The following is a 22,492-nucleotide window of genomic DNA, read 5'->3' as shown; positions in this document are numbered from 1 at the left end:
CCTCATAGCAAATGTGTTTGATTGTGAATGTGAATACATACTTAAGTCCTGTTTATATATGCTCACAGTTTTCTTGAAGAATGGCTACTGTCCTTCTATACTCTCTAGTTCCGTGCCATTTAAGTGGTACTCCTCTCAGTGTCTTCCTCTTGAAGATAAAGCTCAGAGGAGTCTGCATTTATCAGTGTGGTCAGTGTTTTTGTTTGAGCGAGAGTCTTACTGTGCAGCCTCCACTTTAGGACTTAAGCCTCCTGAGTGCTGGGGTTATGTTTGTGTGCCACCACATCTAGCCAAGTGAAATCAGAGGGCTGATGTCACTGTTGTTATTAATTGCTGGTTTTTCCATAAATATGACATCTTAACTCTTTTTTTTTCCCCTAAGTTGAAATAGTGTCAAGTTTGAGACTCTCCTGCTTCGAACCCCTGGATGTAGGGATTGCAGGGATGTATCACCACTGGTACATCTTAATTCCTTGATAATTTAGTTGTCTTGTGTCTCTAGAGACATTTTTTTTTCTCCCGAGTGCTTTATGATTCAGTGGGCAAGTATGGGATTTGAAGAGGACTATGTCACATTGTATGGGGTTTTGGGTTTTTGTTTTTGTTTTTTTTTTTTTTTTGCAGACTTTGTAATTTTCTTCTGGAAAACCCAGATTATCCAAAGAGAGAAGACCGGATTATTATCCACCCCAGCAGCAGCCTGCTTGCCAGCCAGGATGATGTGAAGGCAAGTATTCCTTGTGGCTCTGCCACTTGAACCTGATCTGTTCTGTTGCTGCCATCCTTGTCATCCTGACAGCAACGAAGTGCTGTTAGCACAGAGCTTTAAAGGCAAGCAGGGAGAAGAGCATTTTATAATCTTCCCATTCCCAGAAAGAAAGAATTAAGCAAATCCTTGGGCCTTTAATCCTACACAGTAAGATAAGGGAAAAGAATTAGCCAAGATTATTTGTGTTGTTCTAGTAGTTTCTTTTCCTTTATATTTTATAATTGTGAACTTATATAAAAGTTGAATACTTCCCATGAATTGTTGGCGTACCTACTAGTATTCTTGTAGCGACTCTATTGTACTTCTCTCTTTTACTGCCGTTTATTAGAATACTTTCATTCTATCTCTCTTACTGCCATTTATTAGAATACTTTCATTCTATCTCTCTTACTGCCGTTTATTAGAATACTTTCATTCTAAATTGCAAAGCATTATTGCACTTCCCTGCAGATATTTCAGCATGCAAGTAGCCATTCTTTTTTTTAAAGATTTATTTTATTATGTACACTGTTTTGCCTGCATATATGCCTACGTGCCAGAAGGCACCAGATCTCATTATAGATGGTTGTGAAGCCACCATGTGGTTGCTGGGAACTGCTCTCAGCCTCTGAACCATCTCTTCAGCCCACAAGTAGTCATTCTTAAAAAAATTTGTGTTTAGCCTATTTAGCCAAATCCCATATCAAGATGTCAAAAGTTTCAAAACTTTAATATTTAGTCAATAATTGTGATCTACACTAATGTTGGGTATGTTGTGTGGTAAAAACCCCCACCCCCAGATGATTTCTTAATGTGTAGCCTCTGCTGGCTTTGTACTCACCAAGACCACCAGCACCAGCACCCATCCCCGCCACAGCCTTCTGGTGCCAGAATTAACAGATATTTACCTTTTCTTCATTATTTTTTTAGTCTGGTTACCCTACAGAGTAATTATGAGCCCAAAGAAGAATCTTTCTTGTAATATATACTTGTCTAAAGATTTGGTTGGTTGGTTGGTTGATTGCTTCGTTTGGTTTGGTTTGGTTTGCTTTTCGAGACATGGTTTCTCTGTGTAGCCCTGGCTATCTTAGAACTCTGTCTGGAGACCAGGCTGGCCTCAAACTCAGAGACCTACTTGCCTCTGTCTTCTGAATGCTGGGATTAAAGATGTGCACCATCATTGTCCATCTTATTTGTTATTTTTTGTGGGGTGGGGACTGAGTGTGTGTGTGTGGGTGTGTGTGTGTGTGCACACGAGTGAGAGCACACCATGATGTGCATGCAAGTCCATGGCTACTAGAAGATAGCCTGGGATTCCCTGAAGCTGGGTTACAGGTAGCTATGAGTCTGTCAGGAATGAAACCCAGCTTCTCCGAAAGAACAACAAATGTTCTTAACTGTTAAGGCCTCCTAGCCAGCCTCCAGCCTCCTCCTCGTGGATGACTGTGCTCTATCACCTCTAACTTTATGCTTTTTCTCTCATTTCAGTTGCCTAAAATAGACTTTTTTGACTATTCCAAATTGACTCCACTTGACCAGCGCTGCTTCATCCAAGCTGCTGACCTCCTGATGGCTGATTTCAAGATGCTTAGCAGCCAGGACATCAAGTGGGCCCTTCATGAGCTCAAAGGACACTATGCAATCACCCGAAAGGTGCACCCTTGGGCTTCCTTTTGGGGTCATTTCTTGATTCTCCTGAAGAGACAGGAGAGGTACAGATTGCAGACAGTGGGGTGGCTTGTGATGGCAGAAGCTTCAGAGTTTGTCAGGGGAAGTAGCTGCAGATTAGCAATCACTGGGAGAGAGGAAGTGCTACTTAGAAGGAGGGAATCTCAAGTCTCCATAAGGCGCTATGGGATGGTATTCTGTGAAAAGCAGGATCTAGAGTGTGACCTGTGTCTACCTGTTTGATAGTTTGTTCAATTATACCAAACTCCAGGTTGAGAGTCTTTGGTAAGTCTTTTATCTATAGGTTCTCAGTTTCTCCTTCCTGCTTTATTTTTTCTTGAAGTTTGTTGAAGAAAAAGAGTTATTTATCCTGTAGGTTTCAAGAATCTGGATTTTTGTCATCTGTTCCTCTAGGAGTTTTTTGTTTGTTTGTCTGTTTGTTTTCCTCTAGGTGTTATTAGCTAGGCCCTGTGTCCCCTGCATTTTCCCTTAAATTATAGCTCTTGTATCCAATAAAACTTAGGGGTGATTTCCCCCCACCACCACCGAATTTAAATACACTGTGTGAGATTTGATTTGAACAAATGTCTGGTATACATTGAACTTCAGTTTCTTGCAGTATAGGAAGGATCTCTTGTACATCCATTAGAAAAACTAGATGGTAGTGTAAAGCTGTGATTGGTGACACCTGCCTCATGTAGTTTCAGTAAGGTAATGCTTGCCCTAACATACTTTATGTCTGTAATTCCAGCTCCAGGGGGTCTGACACCCTCTTCTGGTCTCTGAGGACATTGCATGTACATGGTGCACAGCTATGCATGTAGGCAGAGCCCCTATACACATGACATAAAATAAGCCTTTAGAAAAGTCAACTATCACTTAAATGCCTGCATGCAGTTTTAAAGTGGCAGGTTGGGCTGCTTCTGCTCTCTTGAGACAGCTTTGATCTGCTTTGTAGCATTTGCCTCCGTGACACAGGCCTTATGTTTAATCATTTTTAAACCTGTTTTCAGTTCTCATTGTGATAAGAGCTCTTACACACATACACATCTCCTGTTTTGAGGCAGTCTCACTGTGTGTGTAGCCTGGAACTTGTATGGACTGTCTTGACATTCCTCAGCTTCTACCTCCCAAATGCTGGGATTAAAGGAGTACACCACCTCGCCCTGCTTGCTTTTGGGGAGAGAGGCCTCACTGGGTAGCTCTGGCTTGCCTGAAATTTGCTTGTAGACCAAGCTGGCTTCAAACAGACTCTACTGCCACTGCCTCTGGAGTGCTGGGATTAAGTCTGGCTCACATACCCTTTTCATACATGTACTTTTTGGAAAATCTCTGCTTTTCAGGATTTACTTTGGGAATATATTTGCTATTAAGATAGATAATGTACTCTTTACTACGTTTTCTTTCTTGAGTTTTTGGGGGGATTTTGAAGTTAAAGTTAACCACTGGCAGTGGCAGTGGCGGCAGGCTAATGCATAATTCAGCAACTTCAGAGGCAAGAAGGCAAAGCCAATAGCTTTTTCCTTGAGCCATTGCTGGAGGGTACTACCCACTCTGGGGAGTCTCAGTTAACTTCCTCTCGGAAACTTCTAGGAAATACCCTTATAGATCTGTCCAGGGGCTTGTTTTTGTTGTTGTTGTTACTAGATTTGACCAAGACACTTCTCTTGGTTTGCATACTCAAGCCTATGAACTTAACAGCTTGAAATTTTGATTTTTGGTGGTTTGTTTGTTTGTTTGTTTGTTTTTGGTTATTCTGCTGAAGTGTGACCATCTCATTCATTTTTGTTCATTTCCTGCCCTAGCTCATGCACCAGGTACAGGAACATCAAAGTAACATTTAAAGCCTGTAATGGAGCAGGCCATCGTTTATTCTTTCTCCGGGTGTCCACTCCCTAAGCTTCATAGATTTCTTCCATCATGTGGCTTTAATAGTCACCTTGTTTTCTGCAGGACTGGCATGTCCCCACCTTTACCTATCCTCTACAAGGCTCCAGGTTCTTCCTGTCCCTTCACACAGAAGCCTCCTTTAGCTTCAGTCTCTAGATCCTGCCTCAGGAGCCCTCTGCCCCAGTGCTGGAATACAGGTGTATACCACGAGACCTTCTTGGTGTATCTCTCTTTTCTTTTTCTTTGTGTTTTCTTTTTCTTTCTTTTCTTCTTTTTTTTCTTAAGATCTTCTAGGTATCTCTTAAGGTAACTTTGGCCCTTGTTTTAGATGTCTTAAAAACCTTACCAGACTGACTGTATGTTTGACTTAGAACTATCACATGAGTGGATGTTTAATTTCAAAATGTAAATAAATTCAGGGGACAGATTAGACAGCTAACAGAAGATTATTTTTGAGCTCCTGTCATTCCTAGGCAGGTCATTTTGATTCCTTACTTAGTAGTGTACACCGGCCAGGCTGATCCTTAGGATCTGGGGATCGGTAAGACAGGAAGCGAGGGTCACTGATCCTTAGGATCTGGGGATCGGTAGGACAGGAAGCGAGGGTCACTGATCCTTAGGATCTGGGGATCGGTAGGACAGGAAGCGAGGGTCACTGATCCTTAGGATCTGGGGATCGGTAGGACAGGAAGCGAGGGTCAGAGTGGAGCTCAGACACAGAGTAGCCTTCTTCCAAAGAGCTTTTAGTCTGTCTGGGGGCAGCGTGGTAAGGGCAAATAAGAGCGCTGGGAAAGATGGAAGGTCACCTCGAGTAGAGCCACCTTGATGGAGAGATACTTTCACCACAGCCTAAGAGGCAGGAAAGTAGCCTATGTGCCATGGTGCACAGTGGTCACAAGGCAATCTGATTACATCTGGTCTATAACACTAGGCATTTGGCTTCTTCCTCTCTTCAACCCCAGGCCAGCACACCACCATTCAGGAGCTCTGAGCTCACCTTCCAAGTAGCACTTCTGCTTTAATGGATGAGTCTTTAAAAGAAAAGAGAAGAAAGGGCATGAGTGTTTTACCTGCATATGGGTCAGTGCACCACATGCTTGCCTGGTGCCTGGGGGTGTCAGATTCCCTGCAGCCAGAGTTATAGACCGTTGTGAGCCTCCATGTGGGTGCTATAGATCAAATCCAGCAGCCATTGTTCTTAACTGCTAAGGCATCTTTCTAGCACCTGAGAACTAAGTTGTGACTTTAAGACGGGTGCATTCAGGTTTGGAAATTCCAGAAAAAAGAAATGGGAAATTCCACACCCAAAGGAGGAGATGCGACGGATGTTAACATTAGTGGGCTTCGGGGTTCTCCAAGTCTGTATGAGGTGGCAGTGTCAGAAAAGGGAACATCAATTCCTAGACTGTGCTGTTGGCAACTCTAGCCTTTCTCAGGTTTGACTTGGGCTAGCCCTTCCTTTAGAAACTTATGCAGCATTTCTGTCCTTCAGAGGCTCACAGTCTGGTAGAAGTGATGTGAAGCAGAGAAGCAAGCAAATAATTATCCTCTCATGACTGAGATATACTCTGAAAGAATAAAAATACAGTATGTTTATAGAGGATTTAACACTAGGCATGGAAGAAGGTAGCATTGCTAGAGGGAGGAAAACTGGAAAAAACAGGTTTGCAAGGGAAGAGTAAGATGCCACTCTAATGAGTAGTGTTTGTGAGACAGTCAAATATTTCGTGTTTGAATGGACAGAAAAGGTTGGAGAAGTGGCTGGAGATAGGATTTTGAGAGTTACCAGTTTGCAGAAGGCAAACCTGTATTGAGATACCTAAAGAGTATGCCAGGGTTACAGTGTGGGGCAGGGAGGGCCAGTAGAGGAATGAGGAAGAGAGAGTAGATGGGAGCTTTAGCACATGCCCATTACCAGGGAGATCAGGGAGATGAGGACTCACGTGGAGGGGTGTGCTTGGCCCCTTGTTAGTATATGGGCTGAATAAAAGTTGGGTTGGAAGCCTGGCTTCTTAATTTTGCTCATGCCCTGGGAGGGTAGGGGGGTGAAATAGCATCTGATGGCTCTTTGACCACAAAAAGGTAAAGAGGGTGGGGCTAAGAGCTGAAAGAGAAATGCAGTATTTTCAAGTGATGTTAAGAAACATCTAAGAAGGGCTGGCAAGATGGCTTAGCAGGTAAGAGCATAGGTCCTGAGTTCAAATCCTAGCAACCACATGGTAGCTCACAACCACCCGTAATGAGATCTGAGGCCCTCCTCTGGTGCGTCTAAACACAGCTATAGTGTACTTATGTATAATAATAAATAAATCTTTGTGCCGGAGCAAGCAGGGACTAAGCAAGCAAAGGCAACCAGAGCGAGCAGAGGTCCTAGAAAATTCAGTTTCCAACATCCACACGGTGGCTCACAACCATCTGTACAGCTAAAGTGTACTCACACACATAAAAATAAATAAATGAATCTTTAAAAAAAAAAAAAAAAAGAGCCGGGCAGTGGTGACACAACACCTTTAATCCCAGCACTTGGGAGGCAGAGGCAGGCGGATTTCTGAGTTCCAGGCCAGCCTGGTCTACAGAGTGAGTTCCAGGACAGCCATGGCTATAGAGAGAAACCCTGTCTTGAAAAGCCAAAAAATAAAAATAAAAATAAATAAAGATCAAACTAAGAAATGATGAAGCTGGGTTTGGGAAGTAAAAAGATGGACACTGGTTTAATGACTTCAGACTGCAGTACACAGTGAAGAGCATTGGTGTGTAAGGAAGGAAGTCTAGTGAGAGCGAGACAGGGACTGCTACCAAAAACACTGTAGGCTGCTGCTCACAAGCATTCATGGAACGTAAATGTACTTGTACATAGATGGCTTTCATTTCCTTGTGTCACCTTTTAATCTGTTAGGGAGCATTTTGGTGGTGTCACTCTGGGCAGAGCTGGCATTGTGAGGGAAGATGAGACTCAGATTGCCTCTGTGTAGGTGTTCTTTTATGGTAACCTTTCCCTTCTCAATTTTTAGGCCTTTTCCGATGCCATTAAGAAATGGCAGGAGTTGTCACCTGAAACCAGTGGAAAACGGAAAAAGAGGAAAGAAATGAATCAGTATTCTTTCATAGATTTCAAGTTTGAACAAGGTAAGGGAAAGCTGAATGTTGGTGACAGCATGTAAAGCTGTAGCCCGAGGTTTTTTACAAAGACCTGACAGGCCTAAGACTAACTGACTTGGCCAGCACATCACAATGTATAGACAGTAGCTGCAGGTGTTGGGTCCCCTTCCTTAGGTACATTATTGAGGAAGATGTGTGCAGTAGCAAATGTTATGTATGGACTAACAAATGCTGCGAATCAGAGACAAACACTGCTCTTGAGGTGTGAGAATTGGTTATATATTTGACTGGCTGATTGACCAATAAACCAACACAGGCTGTTGTAGTTGTATCTGTAATAGTTCAAAACTGTGAAACCACTGTCCTTATATGGGTTATAAGGTGTATGCTCACAGTGCAGTGCTGTTAGAACAGGAGAGGCTTTGCAGTTGGTTCTCACAAAATAAAAAGGAGGAAGGAAAAACCTTACCACAGATTAAGCATGATGACGCACGCCATCTCCAATGGCAAGATGAGCTGTGGGGCCCAGAGTGCCCTGCTCCAGGGCTGGGGGAGCTAAGTCGTTGACAGCATTGTTGGCTTGGGTTCCTAGTGAGTAGTTGTCCCTGTAATTTCACTCTGTGATATGTCTTCTAGGTAACATAAAAATAGAAAAGAGGATGTTCTTTCTGGAAAACAAGCGTCGACACTGTAGGTACTATGACCATCAGGCCCTCCTTCCAGCTGTGAAACAAGAGCAGGAATTCTATGAGCAGAAAATTAAAGAGATGGCAGAGGTAGGAAGCTGTGCTCTGATCCGGGAATATGGTTTTGGGGTTGTAGTTAGCTCCTTGTTGGAGTGTGCTACATGGCTGGCTTTATGAGTTCCTTTGGGTGCTCGGGATGTCGCTGAGCTAGGATTCCATCACTGGTACCACATGCATTCCTTTTTAAAAGAAAGGCTTTTAAGTAGAAACAACTATTTTGCAATGATAGTGACTAACCTCATGGTTTCATAAATCATATTGACAGAATTTTTTAAATTCCATTTATTGCACATTTGTGGGCACACATGTCCCATGACATGTCAGCTTTTTTCTTCTCTACTCAGGTTGCAGGGATTGAGTTAGGCTAGCCTTGCATTAAAGAGGCTTATATGAGAACTTAGTAAAATAGTTCTTTTATTCTCTTCAAGTGAAGAAAAAACAAAGAGGAGTTTTATTTAGTTCTATACTTTCCCAAATATTTCTAAACGCAATTCAACTGGAATGCACATATATAAATTATTTAATAAAAAACCTTTTAGGCTCTGGTGACCTCAGGTACTGAGTTCCCAAAGACTCAGGCCTGTGAGATCACATTTTTTTTCCTTTTTTTGGAGACAGGGTCTCTTTCTGTGTAGCCCAGTTGTCTTAGAACTCTGTGTAAGCCAAGCTGACTTTAAACTCACAAAGGTCTGTTCTCCTCTGCATGGAATTAAAAGTGTATGCAACCTTAGGTCACATTTCTAAAAACAATAGAATTTGCTCTTTTGTTAAAAAAAAAAACTGTTAAATTTGTAGCAAGCAGTGGTGGCTGAGCAGTCTCTCTGTACTCATACTTTTTAAGATGATAATATTCTCCATGTGTTGGAATGTAATCCTAGCTACCTTGCAACCAGGGCCAAAATCATAAAAACTACCCTAGATAACTTAATAAGAGAAGGCCAAGGATGTGGCTGAGTGAGAGAGCATCTGACTTAGCATAAGTCAGGTCCTATGTCCAATTCCCAGACCACCATGAAAATAATAGAATGTGCAGTGTCAGTCAGGCATGGCGGTGTACACACCTGTAGTCCCAGCACTGGGGAGACTAAGGCAGGGGGATTACAAGTTCAAGGCCAGCTTGAGCTGTATACCGAGACCCTGTCTCTAAAAAAAGCAAAAAGAAAATCTACTTTCGTGTGGAAATATCTTTGAAGAAAGTCCAAGGTAGTGTTTGTTGCTATTTTCCGGTAAATTTTGAAGTAGTTCTGTGGAACAAGATGAGAAGTCCAGGAGTGCCTTTAGAGCGAGCGTCTAGACGTGAAAACTCATCCTCAGGAGAGGAGAGGTGCTTGTCAGCTGAGTTGAGAGTAGTTGTATCAGCACGCACACACGCACACACCTCAGAACACAGAAGAAAACAACTGGCAGAAAAATTACTGATTAATCAAAATTAAGTATTTGGATAGACACTCTCTCAAAATGAAGTGGTAGTATATATGTGTGTGGGTAAAAATTATATATCTCAAGCAGACATTAGAATTTGAAGAAAGAGTCTTCAAATCTTGATCCATCACAGAATCACATTTGTTAACACCACCATGGGAGGTTGAAGAAATAGCTGCTCTTCCAAAGGACTTAGGCTCAATTCCCAGCACGCACATGGTGGCTCACAACTATCTATAAGTCCAGTCCCAGGGCATCTGATGACTTTCTCTGGCCCTCTGTGGGCACCAGACACCCACACATAGTACACACACATGCATATAGGAAAAATACCTATGCATATAAAGTTAAATTTAAAATCACAGGGCTACCCAAAAAGTGATTTTTAAAATGGATTATCTGTTATTTGTAGTTATGATTACCCTTGTATCCAAGTTGTCCTTCTAACCAGTGGTAGCCCCTTTGTCCTAATCTGGTAGTCTCTGACCACATCTTTGCTTTCTGGCATGGAAAAGTGAGCTGGTTTCTCTGGTCTTGCCTTAGTTCTGCTTTTCTGTTATTCCATAAGGAGGAAGAGGTTTATTTGGCTTACATTATTACCATATAGCCATTCATCATCTAAGGAAGTCATGACAGCAGCTGAAAACAGGGCAGGATCCTGGAAACAGAAGCTGATGCAGAGGTCATAGAGGGTGCTGCTTACTGGCTTGCTCCTCATGGCTTACTCAACCTGCTTTCCTGTAGAATCCAGGACCACCAGCCCAGGAATGGCACCACTCACAATGGTCTGGGTCCTTCCCTTCTAATCACTAATTAAGAAAATGCCCTGTAGGCACATGTTTTGGCCAGGCATTGTGTCTGTGCCTTTAATCACTTGAGCAGGAGGGAGCCAGCCTGGTCTACATACTGAGTTCTAGGACAGCCAGGCCAGGACTGCATAGAGAGGTCTATCTGGGGAAAAAAAAATATTTTTTACTTTTGAGTTCCTACCACACTCCTCCTTTATGGTCAGCTAGTTTCTGCCTTCTGCAGCAATACACAATACAATATACAAATGCGGTTTGTTTCCCAACTTAACCTGCAAAGTGTGTTGTCAGACTTGGTTTTGGCCCCTTTAGCTTTGTGTTTGCTTTTGCTGTTCTGTGCTGTTCCAGAGTGTTTTGTGTTGGTGTGTTCCTTTATTCACTCTGTAGATTTATGCTCTGGTAGCTTTCTCATTTACTAAGCAATGTTAGCAGAAGCGACCCCTATGGTAATGTGCATGAGATGAAGTGCATGCTAGTGGTTTATGGTTTCTTTGTGCCTGAATGTGTGGTGCTTTTCTTCCTCAGCATGAAGACTTCTTGCTCGCCCTGCAGATGAATGAAGAACAGTATCAAAAGGTATTTTGAAATCTCACCAAGTTAATTTATTCTGGATTTTCTCATTTGTGCTTTTGAAATCACACTTTTTCTATATAAAATCCCCTGTTGACTTGTCAGTTTGTGGATCAGTCCAGTCTCAGTCAGTGACATCAGCTAGAGGAGGCTGTCTCTATACAAGACCAAAGCGGAACTAAAGGAGATAGATGTGTTCTTAAAGAGCATGAGCAGAGATCCATACTACAAAATCTTTTATGTGCCTGGCCCTTTAAATGACCCTATGTTCCTCAGTGACAGTTGGCGTTTGGACTTCTAGGAACAGGAGAAGATATAAAATTGAGCCAGAGGCTGAGGGGAGGAGGAAGAAAGGAGTTGGACAGAGTGGTGTTAGTGGGCAGAAGTCAGGAGACTGAAGGGTAGGTCAGGGAAAAAGAGGGAAGGTTGCACATAGGACTAGAAAAGAGTAGAGATAAATGAGAGACAGTTAAGTTAGCTGGACGAGTGGACTGTGAAGACATTGGTGACAGCTGAGCCAAGAAGATACTGTTAGGGGACAGATAAGAGAAGAAGCCACGAAGAGCCACAGTCAAAATAGCTTTGTACATTTACAGAGAAAACATAAAGCAAAATGTGACATTTTTACATTTTAAAATTTTTACTTTTGGGGGACTAGAGATATGACTCAGCAGTTTAAGAGCACTGACTGCTCTTCCACAGGTCCTGAGTTCAATTCCCAGCAACCATATGATGGCTCACAACCATCTGTAATGGGATCTGATGCTCTCTTCTGGTGTGTCTGAAGACAGCTCCAGTGTACTCATATAATATACATTAAATAAATAAATGAAATTTTTTTACTCTTTTTTTTTTTTCTCCCCAAAAAGCTACAGAAATCCACTCCTCAGTTCTAGATGGAAATGTAGAACTCAGATTCATTGTATGTAGCCTTGGGCCAGGGGTTGCCATGCCGTATCTGCCAACTTGCTTAGGGGCTTTTGTGAGCATCCTGAGAGTGAGCAGGCCTCTGGCTGGCCCTGTCTCATCGCTTTCCTCGGTCTCTTAACCAAAAGCAAGGACTGGCTTAAGATCTCTTACACTCCTGTCTTCTGACCAGAGGAGCAAAGCCCAGCTTTACAAAGCTTTGGGACAATGTGTCATGCTATTATTAACCCTTTTATAGTCATATCAGCATCTGTCGGAGCCGCTGCTTGCTGTCTTTACTTATGGTGTACTGTTACACTGATATCCTGAATTAGACTTTTTTTTTTTTTATTAACTTGCTTTTTGAGACAAGATCTTACTCCATAGCCCTGGTTGGCCTCAAACTCTAGTTCCTCTTTTCTCAGTATCCTTAGTACTGTTGTCACACATACATTGCCATGGTACCTAGCTTCTGAGCTAGGTTTAAACGTTTTTTGTTATTAGGTGTCTCATAGGAGTTGGTGTTGACCTCATTGTGTGTCTGGGGCAAGGAAGTGTGTAGGGCTGTAGATGAGACCTCACTTCTTTGGGATGGGTTATGGGGCATTAACATATATCTTTTTTGGCTTATAGGATGGCCAGCTGATTGAATGCCGCTGTTGCTATGGAGAGTTTCCATTTGAGGAGCTGACACAATGTGCCGATGCTCACTTGTTCTGCAAAGAATGTCTCATCAGATATGCCCAGGAGGCAGTGTTTGGATCTGGAAAGGTAAGTGTGCTGCACATAAGAAAGGTGACCGTGCTTATGAACAGGAGCACTTATGTGGGAGCACGGTTCTGCTAATAGGCTGATAAATGCACAACCTGATTTTTGTCATGTTGGTTCTGAGTACAATAGGTTTCCTGACTCACTCACACCATATGTCTAGCTCCACAGGGCTCCTGTCTCAGCGCTCACCTTGCTGGTCAAAGTTAGAGAAATGGTGAGCTCAGGATTCGTCTTCATTTTATTTGAGCATATAAAAATGCCTTAGCATTTTTCACATACTTTAAGACGGTTTTAAGGTTGCTTTAAACTGACAGTACTGAAAGAAAGGGGGAAAGAAGAAGAGAGGTGGCAGAGGGAAAAAAAAAACTAACACAGTGACTCAGAACATGGCCGTGACCTTTTATTTTTATAGATTTTCATATGTGGTACTGTATTTGCATCACACACAGACATACACACAATCCATCCAACGTCATTTGTACCTATTATTCCTCAAACTTTTGACCTCTTGTCGTGTGTGTGTGTGTGTGTGTGTGTGTGTGTGTATCTGTATGCATACACATAGCTAAGTTAGTGCTATATATGTGTGTTTAAGGGGTTATCCCTAGAGAAAACTGATTCTCCCTCTGTCAGCAGCCTCTTACATGAACCTCTTCATTTCCAGTAGGACCTTGTGAGATTTTCCCATCTATGTTGGCATGTTGAAGTTTTCTGACAGTTGCCATATCAACTATAGAAGATGGTATATTGCAGCTGACATCCTGGTACTATGATTTGTACTCTGACTCTTAGACACTTCCCACCTCTTCTGTGATTTTCTTTTGACCTTAGATTAGGGGTTGTGTTACATATGTATCATATGGGGCTGGGTACCCCAGGGTCAATTGTTCTCTGCATTTTGACCCAGCTATGTCTGTCTGCTGCAAAAAGACATTTTCTTGATGAAGGATTAGAGGTAGAAGTTATAAAGATAAATATTTAGAATGTAATTTGAAATTATACTGGTTCAGTGAAGTGGCAGTAGTAAGTTTTCCTCTCGTGTCCATGGCCTTATCAGATACAGGAATTAGGCTAGTTTTATAGTATCAGGCATAAATTCTCTGCTATAGAACTGACCTTAAGTCCAATTAGATGGCTTTTAGTTACCCCTAGGGTAAAGATGCCTCTGTTGAACTTTTGAGAACAACTTTAGTTGTCTTTTTTGTCATTATTGTAGTCATAGGCATTACTCCTGGTAGGACTATTGATTGATTTTCTTCCTGGACAGCTTGTATAGCTCCATCAGATGCCTGTCCTCAAGAGGAGGCTTTCAGGTCTGTTCCAGGTAGATTCCTCCAGGTCTTCTGCCATAGTGTTGGTGTCTTCATCGGTAAGGTCTTTCCTTCAGTTTCTGGTCAGCAGCAGTAAACTATACTATTATCACAGTCTCTTGGCCTCCCCTGAAGGACAGTTCTAAAGGAGGTTTCCCATGTGACATTTGGGTTTTCTTTTAGATAGTCTGTGGCTTTTAGAAAGGAATATTGTCATTCCAAGTGGCATAACTTCATTTAAGTGTGTGTGTGTGTGTGTGTGTGTGTGTGTGTGTGTGTGTGTGATTTTAATTAAACATAAAATAGGATGGGTTGCTGTTTTGTTTTTCAAGCATCTTTAATGTTACTCATCACTCCCTAAACATAACCACCCTTCTCTCCCGAGACAGGGTTTCTCTGTGCAGCCCTGGCTGTCCTGGAACTTACTCTGTAGACCAGGCTGGCCTCGAACTCAGAAATCCATCTACCTCTGCCTCCCAAATGTGTTTTTAAAAAATGTACTTATTTTATGGGTAGGAATGTTTGCCTGTATGTATACATGTGTATCATTGAGGTCCTGGTGCATGAGGAGCATAGACAAGGATGTAGATCCCTTGGAGTAGCGGTAGAGACAGTTGAATGCCACCATGTGGTTCCTTAGAATCTAAATCTGCTCCCCTGGAAGACCAGCCAATGTTTCCAACCACCAAGTCATCTTTCTAGCCCCCACATATAACCTTGAGTATCACTAGTCCTCTATAACCCATCCGAATCGTATACTTCCCATGGTTCACTGAAAAATGAGTATGTAAATCCTGAGACAAATCTGAATTGATAAATAATTATCCCTTTAAAATCAAAATCCTAAAAGACCAGGAAATACTGAGAATCATTCTCTGAGAACAGGGAGGGAAAGCCTCAGCCTCCAGCCCTTCCACTAATTGCTTAAAGCACTGTTTACTCCCATGGCCCTGGATGTGTGGATCTCTTTCCACTGGCAAGCCATGTACTCAGTTTTGTAGTTGTCATCATTACACATGGTGTAAGTTGGTTCAGTTTTGAAGTCAACTGTCTATGGAGACTCAGGATTCTATAGGTTGAAGCCTCTGGACCATCTATCTCTTGACTACAAACTGGGGTTTTCATGACCTGCTCATTAGGTTTGGTTGACTTATTTAACAAAGTTCTCAGAACTCAGAGAAATGCTTATACTTCAAATTTGTTACATAGGTTGTTATAAAGCTCCAGGTCCACAGACTGATCGGGAGGGAGGGGGGCAGGGAGGGAGGGAGGGATGAAAGGAAAGGAAGGGAAGGAGGTTGGTAGAGGGGTAGATAGATAGAGCAAGCAAGATCCCTAATATACAAGCTCTGTCTCTGTAGAGTTTGGAGACATCTCCATCCCAGCAAGGGAATGGAGTTTTGTTCGCATTCTGTAAACCTCTGGTGTTGAACACCCAAAAATTCTCTAGATCCTGTCCTTTGAATTTTTAAGGAGTCTTTATTACATGGATAAGATTGAAGTACCAACAGCTTACAGAAATGGCATTATACAAGAGTCTGATATACTAGAGAAACCCACCAAGGCTATTCAGATCCTTCCTGGCCTGTGATATGACCCATCTGAAATTGAAGGTCTTAGTGTGCAGTCACATAAAACGTTCAGAGAATTGCTTTATGGCTGGCTCCAATACAAAAGACAAGAAAGAAGGTAGTATATATAGTTCTTTTGGACTGGTCTTGAAGAGAAATTTTTGTAGTCTGCTTTGGGGAAGAAAAAGGAACAGTTGAAATGGGGCATGAGAGGGTCAAGTGGTCTGATTTCTCAGGCCAACAGTGCCCAGCATTGTAGCAAATAATTGTCTCTCAGCTTTATCACTCACAAGTTGTCGTGAAGCTGCTTCTTGAACCAAGGACAGAGTGTCAAACACTTTAACCACACTAGTCACTAAGGAAGTAATAGGGGCCATGGGAACCATGATTCCATGATTGGGGAAAAAAAAAAAAAAATATATATATATACACATACACACATACCAAAAAAGACCTAAGTGGAAAACCTGGTGAGATCTTCTGCCTCAGCTTCTTCCCCTGGAAAAGGAAGATGTTCAGGGGACTGTTGGGACCGTTAAGTCCGGTCATTTCCATGTGTTCACTTTGGGAACTATCTTTTCTTCTTATGGTTCCCCAGAGGTCTAGTACCCCCCCACCTTTTTTTTTCCTTTCTTTTTGGTTTTTAGGAACATTTTCTGTGTAACATTCTTAGTAATGATGTATTTGAAAGCTTTTTGAGACATGGGCATATGGGCCAAATAGTGACCTTGGGTGTCTGAATAGTTAGTGCTTCTTGTTGTGATCCTCCAAGGTCATTCTAAGGCATTGTCACCTTATTGTGGATATGAAATTGCCATCATCCCAGCATGCTCCAACTAGAGCCATCCAGAGAAAGCCAGAGTAGAAGCTGGGACCACTCCCCCCGCCGCCAATTTCATATCTAGTTACCACCTTTCCCTCCCCTTCCCAGAGTCTACAAGTGAAGCTGCTTACTTCAGACAGTGAAGTCAGCCTCTCCCAGCTCACTGAGCTGTATCACCTTAGCCACTGGTGTTCCTTCTTCATAGATCATAGCTTGGGCTGCTGGAGGTCCTCTGGTAGGATCACAGAAGGAAGGCTGTTATGCTCTTACTTACGACTTCCTCGTCGGAGGAGAAGGGCTTTGCTACCTTCATGTTTGTGCTCTTGTCCTTCCCTTTGAAAGATGCATTTGGCACCCTTTACTCTTCGTTATTCTGAGCCCTGGCTAACTTTTTCCTTTGCCTGCTTGCTTTAGTCAGAACTCAGCTGCATGGAAGGCAGCTGCACGTGCTCCTTCCCAACCAGTGAGCTGGAGAAGGTGCTCCCCCAGACCATTCTGTACAAATACTATGAACGGAAAGCTGAGGAAGAAGTCGCTGCAGCCTATGCTGATGAGCTTGTCCGGTGAGTGCTGACAATCTACTCATTCCCCAAGCAAGGTAAAGTCTGCTTTTACCAGGCAAGAAGATTCTGTCTGGATTTTCTGGCCCTTCTTGCTAAGAAATGAAACAATCAGTTAAGCTTATAATGAAAACGTCTACCTATGGCTCTGCCTACACCTTACTTATTAGCTGGTATTCCAGCCTGTAGCTGAGTCACTGCGCCCTGGGAAGGGGGAAGAGTAATGGTTACAAGGAACCCTGGAGAGCTTGGGGAATGTGGTGGGCAGTAAGTTTACACGTTGGCATGGTGTCTATGATTCCCCTGTAAGTGCAGTGTAGGAGGCAGCTCAGTCTAGGCTGCAGTGATATTTAAGGAATACAAAGCACTGTCGTCTGCCGTGCTTAGTCCTCCACCTTGGTAGCACAATGCCAGGAGACCCACCTTTAACCATCTTGAGTGATGCCGCTTTCCTGTCGCTCCAGGTGCCCCTCCTGCAGCTTCCCTGCTCTGTTGGACAGCGATGTGAAGAGGTTCAGCTGCCCTAACCCACGCTGCCGGAAGGTAAGAACAGCGGCTTGTGTGAGTTTGGCTTGCGCTCTGCGGGACACACACACACACACACACACCCTTGTGGGCTGATGCATGAGGATAGTTTGTCTCTGCTGTTCATGAAGCAAGTGGAAGTGGAGATCGGTGATGGCAGGTGGCGTAGTTACAGAGATGAAATTACTTGTGGAAATCCAGTTGCAAAGTGGAGGATTTCTCATCTATGTCATTTTATAAAGACAGGTGCTGTGAAAATGTGTCTTCTGCTGTTTTCCCTGTCCTGTACTCATACAGCACATACACACATGCACTTCCTGTAATTTTCAAAGTCAAAGTGACACACTTCTTTGATTAAAGGCGAAGCATTGTGTTGGCATCTATGTCACATCTGGTAGGTTTTTCACTTGAGTTTTCTCCTGTAAGAATCAGTCGTTTCAGGAGAGGCCAGAGCTGTGTAGTCGCCTCACTGGTGAAAGTGTGCCTCTTCCTTTTTAATGAGGCTTCTACTTTGAGTAAGGGTGTCTTAAATTTACCAACTGTTATAAACTCTTTAGGGATTTCTAATGGACACTGCCGTTTTATAAAACTATATGATCAGAGTTAAGCATGGCCTTGTCTTGGAGACAGTGAAAAAACTCTGAAGTAAAGGTTAGAAAAGATATTAATCAACAAAAACTTCTCACCGTTGTTTTAATATTAACATTTCTCTGAAACCTGTACACATTCGTAGAGTTTTGTAGCCTTTTCCTAAGTTGTCCATTCAGGCTGTTTGTTGCTGATGGCAGAATTAGGAGGATCAATGTGAGTTCTAGGCCAGTCTATTCTACATAGCAAGTTTCAGACTATCTAAGGCTACCTAGTGAGACACTGTCTTTTAAAAAGAAAAAGAAAAATGGAGAAGGAGAAAGGGGAGGGAGGAGGAGGAGAAGGAGGAAGAGGAGGCAGCAGCAGCAGGGCTTGGTAAAGTCCTTCTTCACAAATAGGAGGTCCTGCACTCAGTTTCTGGTATGGCTGCACACACTCACCATAATCTCTGCACCTGAAAGGCAGAATTTGTCTCGGTGTGGCCCAGGTCCTAGCCACACACCTTTCTTAGAAACCATGGTGAATGGTTCCTGAAGGACAACCGAGACCTGATGTAAAGATGTATACATATACACATACATGAATGTGTACACACAAACTCAAAGAAGCAGGAGGAGGAGAAACCAGATATGTTCCTGTAATCCCAGTATTTAGGAACAAAAACTAAATAGCAATACAAATTAATGTAAAACTACAAAGTTCATTTATACAGCTAGTTCCTGATATACAGAAGGTTTTTCAACTTTAAGAAACCATGTTTTTTCTTTTAATTTTAAATTTTAATTATTTAATTTATATTAATTTCATTTTTGTGTGTGTGTTTGTATAAGCACATGTTGAGGTTAGAGGGCAGGCAGCTTGTAGGAATATGTTCTCTCTGTACCATATAGATCCCAGAGATCAAGCCCACAGAGCCATCCTGACAGCCCAAGAAACTCCTTTCAATTTTGATCCTTTGTAAGGCCAGTAATTTATGATGATAAGACCGTCTTCAGTATGATGGCTGGATCACAGCAGCAGCTACAGTTCCCACTCCGTCACACACCCACAGGTATTCTACCTGTGTGGAATTCCATCCGTAGGCATTCTACTCTGTGCGGTACTGTGTGTTGCTAAGCTTTGGTGTTTGATTGGTTAGGTGTACCAAATGCTGTTTCAGCTCACAGTAAGTTAGGGAAAATCTGTATGGACATATAGAATTCTATAATAAGGTAGTTATACATAAGTCAATACAGAGTTTGAAAGACAAAAAACGTAAAATCTCTTCAAAAGTACTAATGGATTCACAACAACAAAAACATGTAATGTGTGATGTAAGTCATATTGAGGGTGGATGTAAAAAGGTGGAATGAGGGACTGGAGAGATGGCTCTGTGGGTAAGAGCACTGACTACTCTTCTACAGGTCCTGAGTTCAAATCCCAGCAAACACATGGTGGCTCACAACCACCTGTAATGAGATATGATGCCCTCCTCTGGTGTGTCTAAAGATAGCTACAGTGTACTTATGTATAATAATCAATCTTTGGGTTGGAGCCAGTGGGGTTGACCGGAGGGGAGGGGTTGACCAGAACGAGCAGAGATCCTAAAAATTCAATTCCCAACAACCACATGAAGGCTCACAACCATCTGTACAGCTACAGTGTACTCACATGCATAAAATAAATAAATCTTAAAAAGAAAAAAAAAAGTAGAATGAATGCAATTAGTTATTATCAGATTAAAAGATTATTATAAATATGATATTTTGTATATATTCTATGGTGACCCCAGAGAAGATTCCTGTAGCAAAGATGCAAAAGAAAACAAAAAGGAATATCAGTATTTAAAGAAAAAAAATAAGTTACAAAAGTAAGTTCCTCCTTCCATTGCTTTAGTGCAATGTGGAATAAGCCCCATGAACAAAAGACATGCAAAGTGACTGGAAGGGTTTTAAATCAGGTTCTGGTTGTCTGTCTTCAAAAGCCTTGCTGGATTTGTGAATACCTACTGGCTAAAAGTGAAAGGAAAGACATTAAGTAGAAAAGATAACCAAAAGAGAGCAGGTTGGCCATACTTCTACAAAAAACACTTAAAGAAAAAACTATCAATTGAAAAACAAGGGAATTATAGCATAATAAGAAACGGTCAACATGCCAGGAAGACAAACCAGTTATAAATCATGATCAGCCTGCATATCCATGGAATCTGTACCCGTGGATTTAGCCAACCGCAGATAAAAATACCCAAGGGGAAAATGGCTCCTGCATTAGACATGTGAAGACCCTTTTGTTGTTGTTGTTTGTTTGTTTGTTTGTTTGTTTGTTTGAGACAGGGTTTCTCTGTGTAGCCCTGTCTGTCCTGGAACTCACTTTGTAGACCAGGCTGGCCTCGAACTCAGAAATCCGCCTGCCTCTGCCTCCCGAGTGCTGGGATTAAAGGCGTGCATTGCCACCACCGCCCAGCCAGTGAAGACCCTTTATCTTTCCCCACAAAGCTGTATTGTCTGACAATTACATATAAGAAACTGTCACGTATGGGAGGATGCGCACAGGTCGTGTACAGATAGTGCTGCAGCCTCACAGAAGGGCACAGAGTGTCAGAGGGCTCATGAGTTACTTTCCACTGCTATGTAAAACACCATGACCGAGACATGGGGTAAGAGGAAAGGGGTTTGCACTGACAGTTTCAGAGGGGAACTCTCTTCATGGTAAGGAAGTATGGGGGCCGAAGCAGGAAACCGACATATCACCTCTTCAACAATAAACAAGAAGCATCGAGCGCAGACCAGTGGAGGGTACGGCTGTACGATCTCAAAGCCACTCCAGTGGCTTACTCTCCCCCGCAAGGCTGCTCCTCACAAACCTCCCTGAAGCAGCACCACTGCTGGGGCCAAGGGCCAAGAGTGGGCAGCAAGTCGCGTTCAGACCTCCCAGGGAGCCGTGATCCAGTCCATAGGTACCAAGAGATGTGACTATATGCACCCAGTGTCAATGCCCAAATATGTATAAAGCAGATATTAATAGAACTGATTGATAGAAGGAATAGATTGGAGCACACAAACAGTTGAAGATCTATGATGAATAGAGCTGCCCAACAGAAGACAACTAAAAAAGATGCAAATTTCAGCAACATTATAGACTGGGTGATCTAACAGAACATTCTACCAATCAGAAGCAAAAGACCCCTTTATAAGGGGTCATAAGCATACATGAAACTTTTTCCAGGATAGACTGAGAGGTCACAATGCAAGTAGTAAGACTAAAGGTTGTCATCATACAAGCTATCTTCTCTGACCATAGTGGACTGAAACTAAAAATCAGCAGCAGAAAGTATATGATCTCTGCTGAGATCAAGAGCGAAATAAGCTGTTAGTTACAAATGCTTGGAAAAACCAGCTTACCAAGAGAAAGGACATATTTTCCTGCTTTGCAGGTTAACTACTTAAATGTTTCTGTTGTGTTTGGCTTTGATAAAGGCAGAATGTCGTAACAGAAGCTTGTGAATGAACAAAAGCAGTCACCTTACAGCTAAGGATCAAGAGACAAGAGTCCCACAGTTCTTTTCTGTGGTATCAGACACACAAGCACACATAATCTATACCTTCTGCCTCCAGTAACCTAATGATATAATAATATCGGTCCTTGGGGGGACAGTAAAGATTGGAAGTATAGCACCAGCTCTTTTCACATCTGTTCAGCATGACATCAGAAACCTAAAAAAAATAAAAGATATTCATACAAGAAAGGGGGAAAGTTATCTGTTCACAGTTGCTTTGGGCTTTTAGTGCTAATGATGGAACCAGAGCCTCACATATGCTATCTTGAGAAACAGCAAAGCTGGAGGTCTCACACTTTCCTATTTCAAAACATGTTAAACAACCTACAGTTACACACATGCAGGTGAAACGCTCACATATAAAATAAAAGTCAGCCCCTTTTTTTTGAGTTTTTTGAGACAGGGTTTCTCTGTGCAGCCCTGGCTGGCCTCGAACTCACTCTGTAGACCAGGCTGGCCTCGAACTCACAGAGATGTGCCTTCCTTTCCCACCTGAGTGCTGGTATTAAAGGGGTGTACCACCACCATCCAGCAGGACCCCCAGGTTTCGAGTTTTTTGGTGGTGGTGGTGGTAGTGGTTGGTGTCCTGGAACTCTGTAGACCAGGAAGTCCTCTGGAGATCTGCCTGCCTATGCCTTCCAAGGGGTGGGACTAAAGGAATGCACCACCACTGTCACGGGGGGGGGGGGGGTGTAGAGATTTACATTTATGTCCTGAAACCATAAAGCTCTGAGAACAAAATAGGAGAAACTGCCTAACACTGGTACTGATTTCCTGTCTATAACACCAAAAAGAAAGTGGTAAAAGTAAAACTAGACAGATGGATGACCTCAAACCAGACTTCTACACCTCAGGGAACAAAGTAGAACTCATGTTAATTGCAGCATTAGCCACCATTGCAATGAATCAGAAACCATTGAATGACCATTTACAGATAAGTGGCTAAAACTGTGG

General features: G+C 42.6%; 1 protein-coding gene across 3 annotated transcripts in view; it reads left to right on the top strand.

The window, feature by feature from the left end:
• Rnf216 (ring finger protein 216) overlaps nucleotides 1-22,492 on the top strand; it is a 114,858-nt gene that overhangs the window by 25,268 nt on the left and 67,098 nt on the right. For all 3 annotated transcript variants that reach the window (XM_021162526.3, XM_021162524.3, XM_021162525.3), the window contains exons 6-13: nucleotides 625-727; nucleotides 2,237-2,401; nucleotides 7,318-7,432; nucleotides 8,042-8,181; nucleotides 10,905-10,955; nucleotides 12,489-12,626; nucleotides 16,745-16,893; nucleotides 17,355-17,433. In XM_021162526.3, coding sequence (XP_021018185.1) covers nucleotides 625-727; nucleotides 2,237-2,401; nucleotides 7,318-7,432; nucleotides 8,042-8,181; nucleotides 10,905-10,955; nucleotides 12,489-12,626; nucleotides 16,745-16,893; nucleotides 17,355-17,433 — 940 coding nt within the window. The remainder of the gene's footprint in view (nucleotides 1-624; nucleotides 728-2,236; nucleotides 2,402-7,317; nucleotides 7,433-8,041; nucleotides 8,182-10,904; nucleotides 10,956-12,488; nucleotides 12,627-16,744; nucleotides 16,894-17,354; nucleotides 17,434-22,492) is intronic.

Source organism: Mus caroli, unplaced genomic scaffold (genome assembly GCF_978045245.1).
Source record: "Mus caroli unplaced genomic scaffold, Mus_caroli_1 scaffold_4, whole genome shotgun sequence".
Classification (NCBI taxonomy): Eukaryota; Metazoa; Chordata; class Mammalia; order Rodentia; family Muridae; genus Mus; species Mus caroli.
This window is presented reverse-complemented; position numbering and strand designations above follow the sequence as displayed.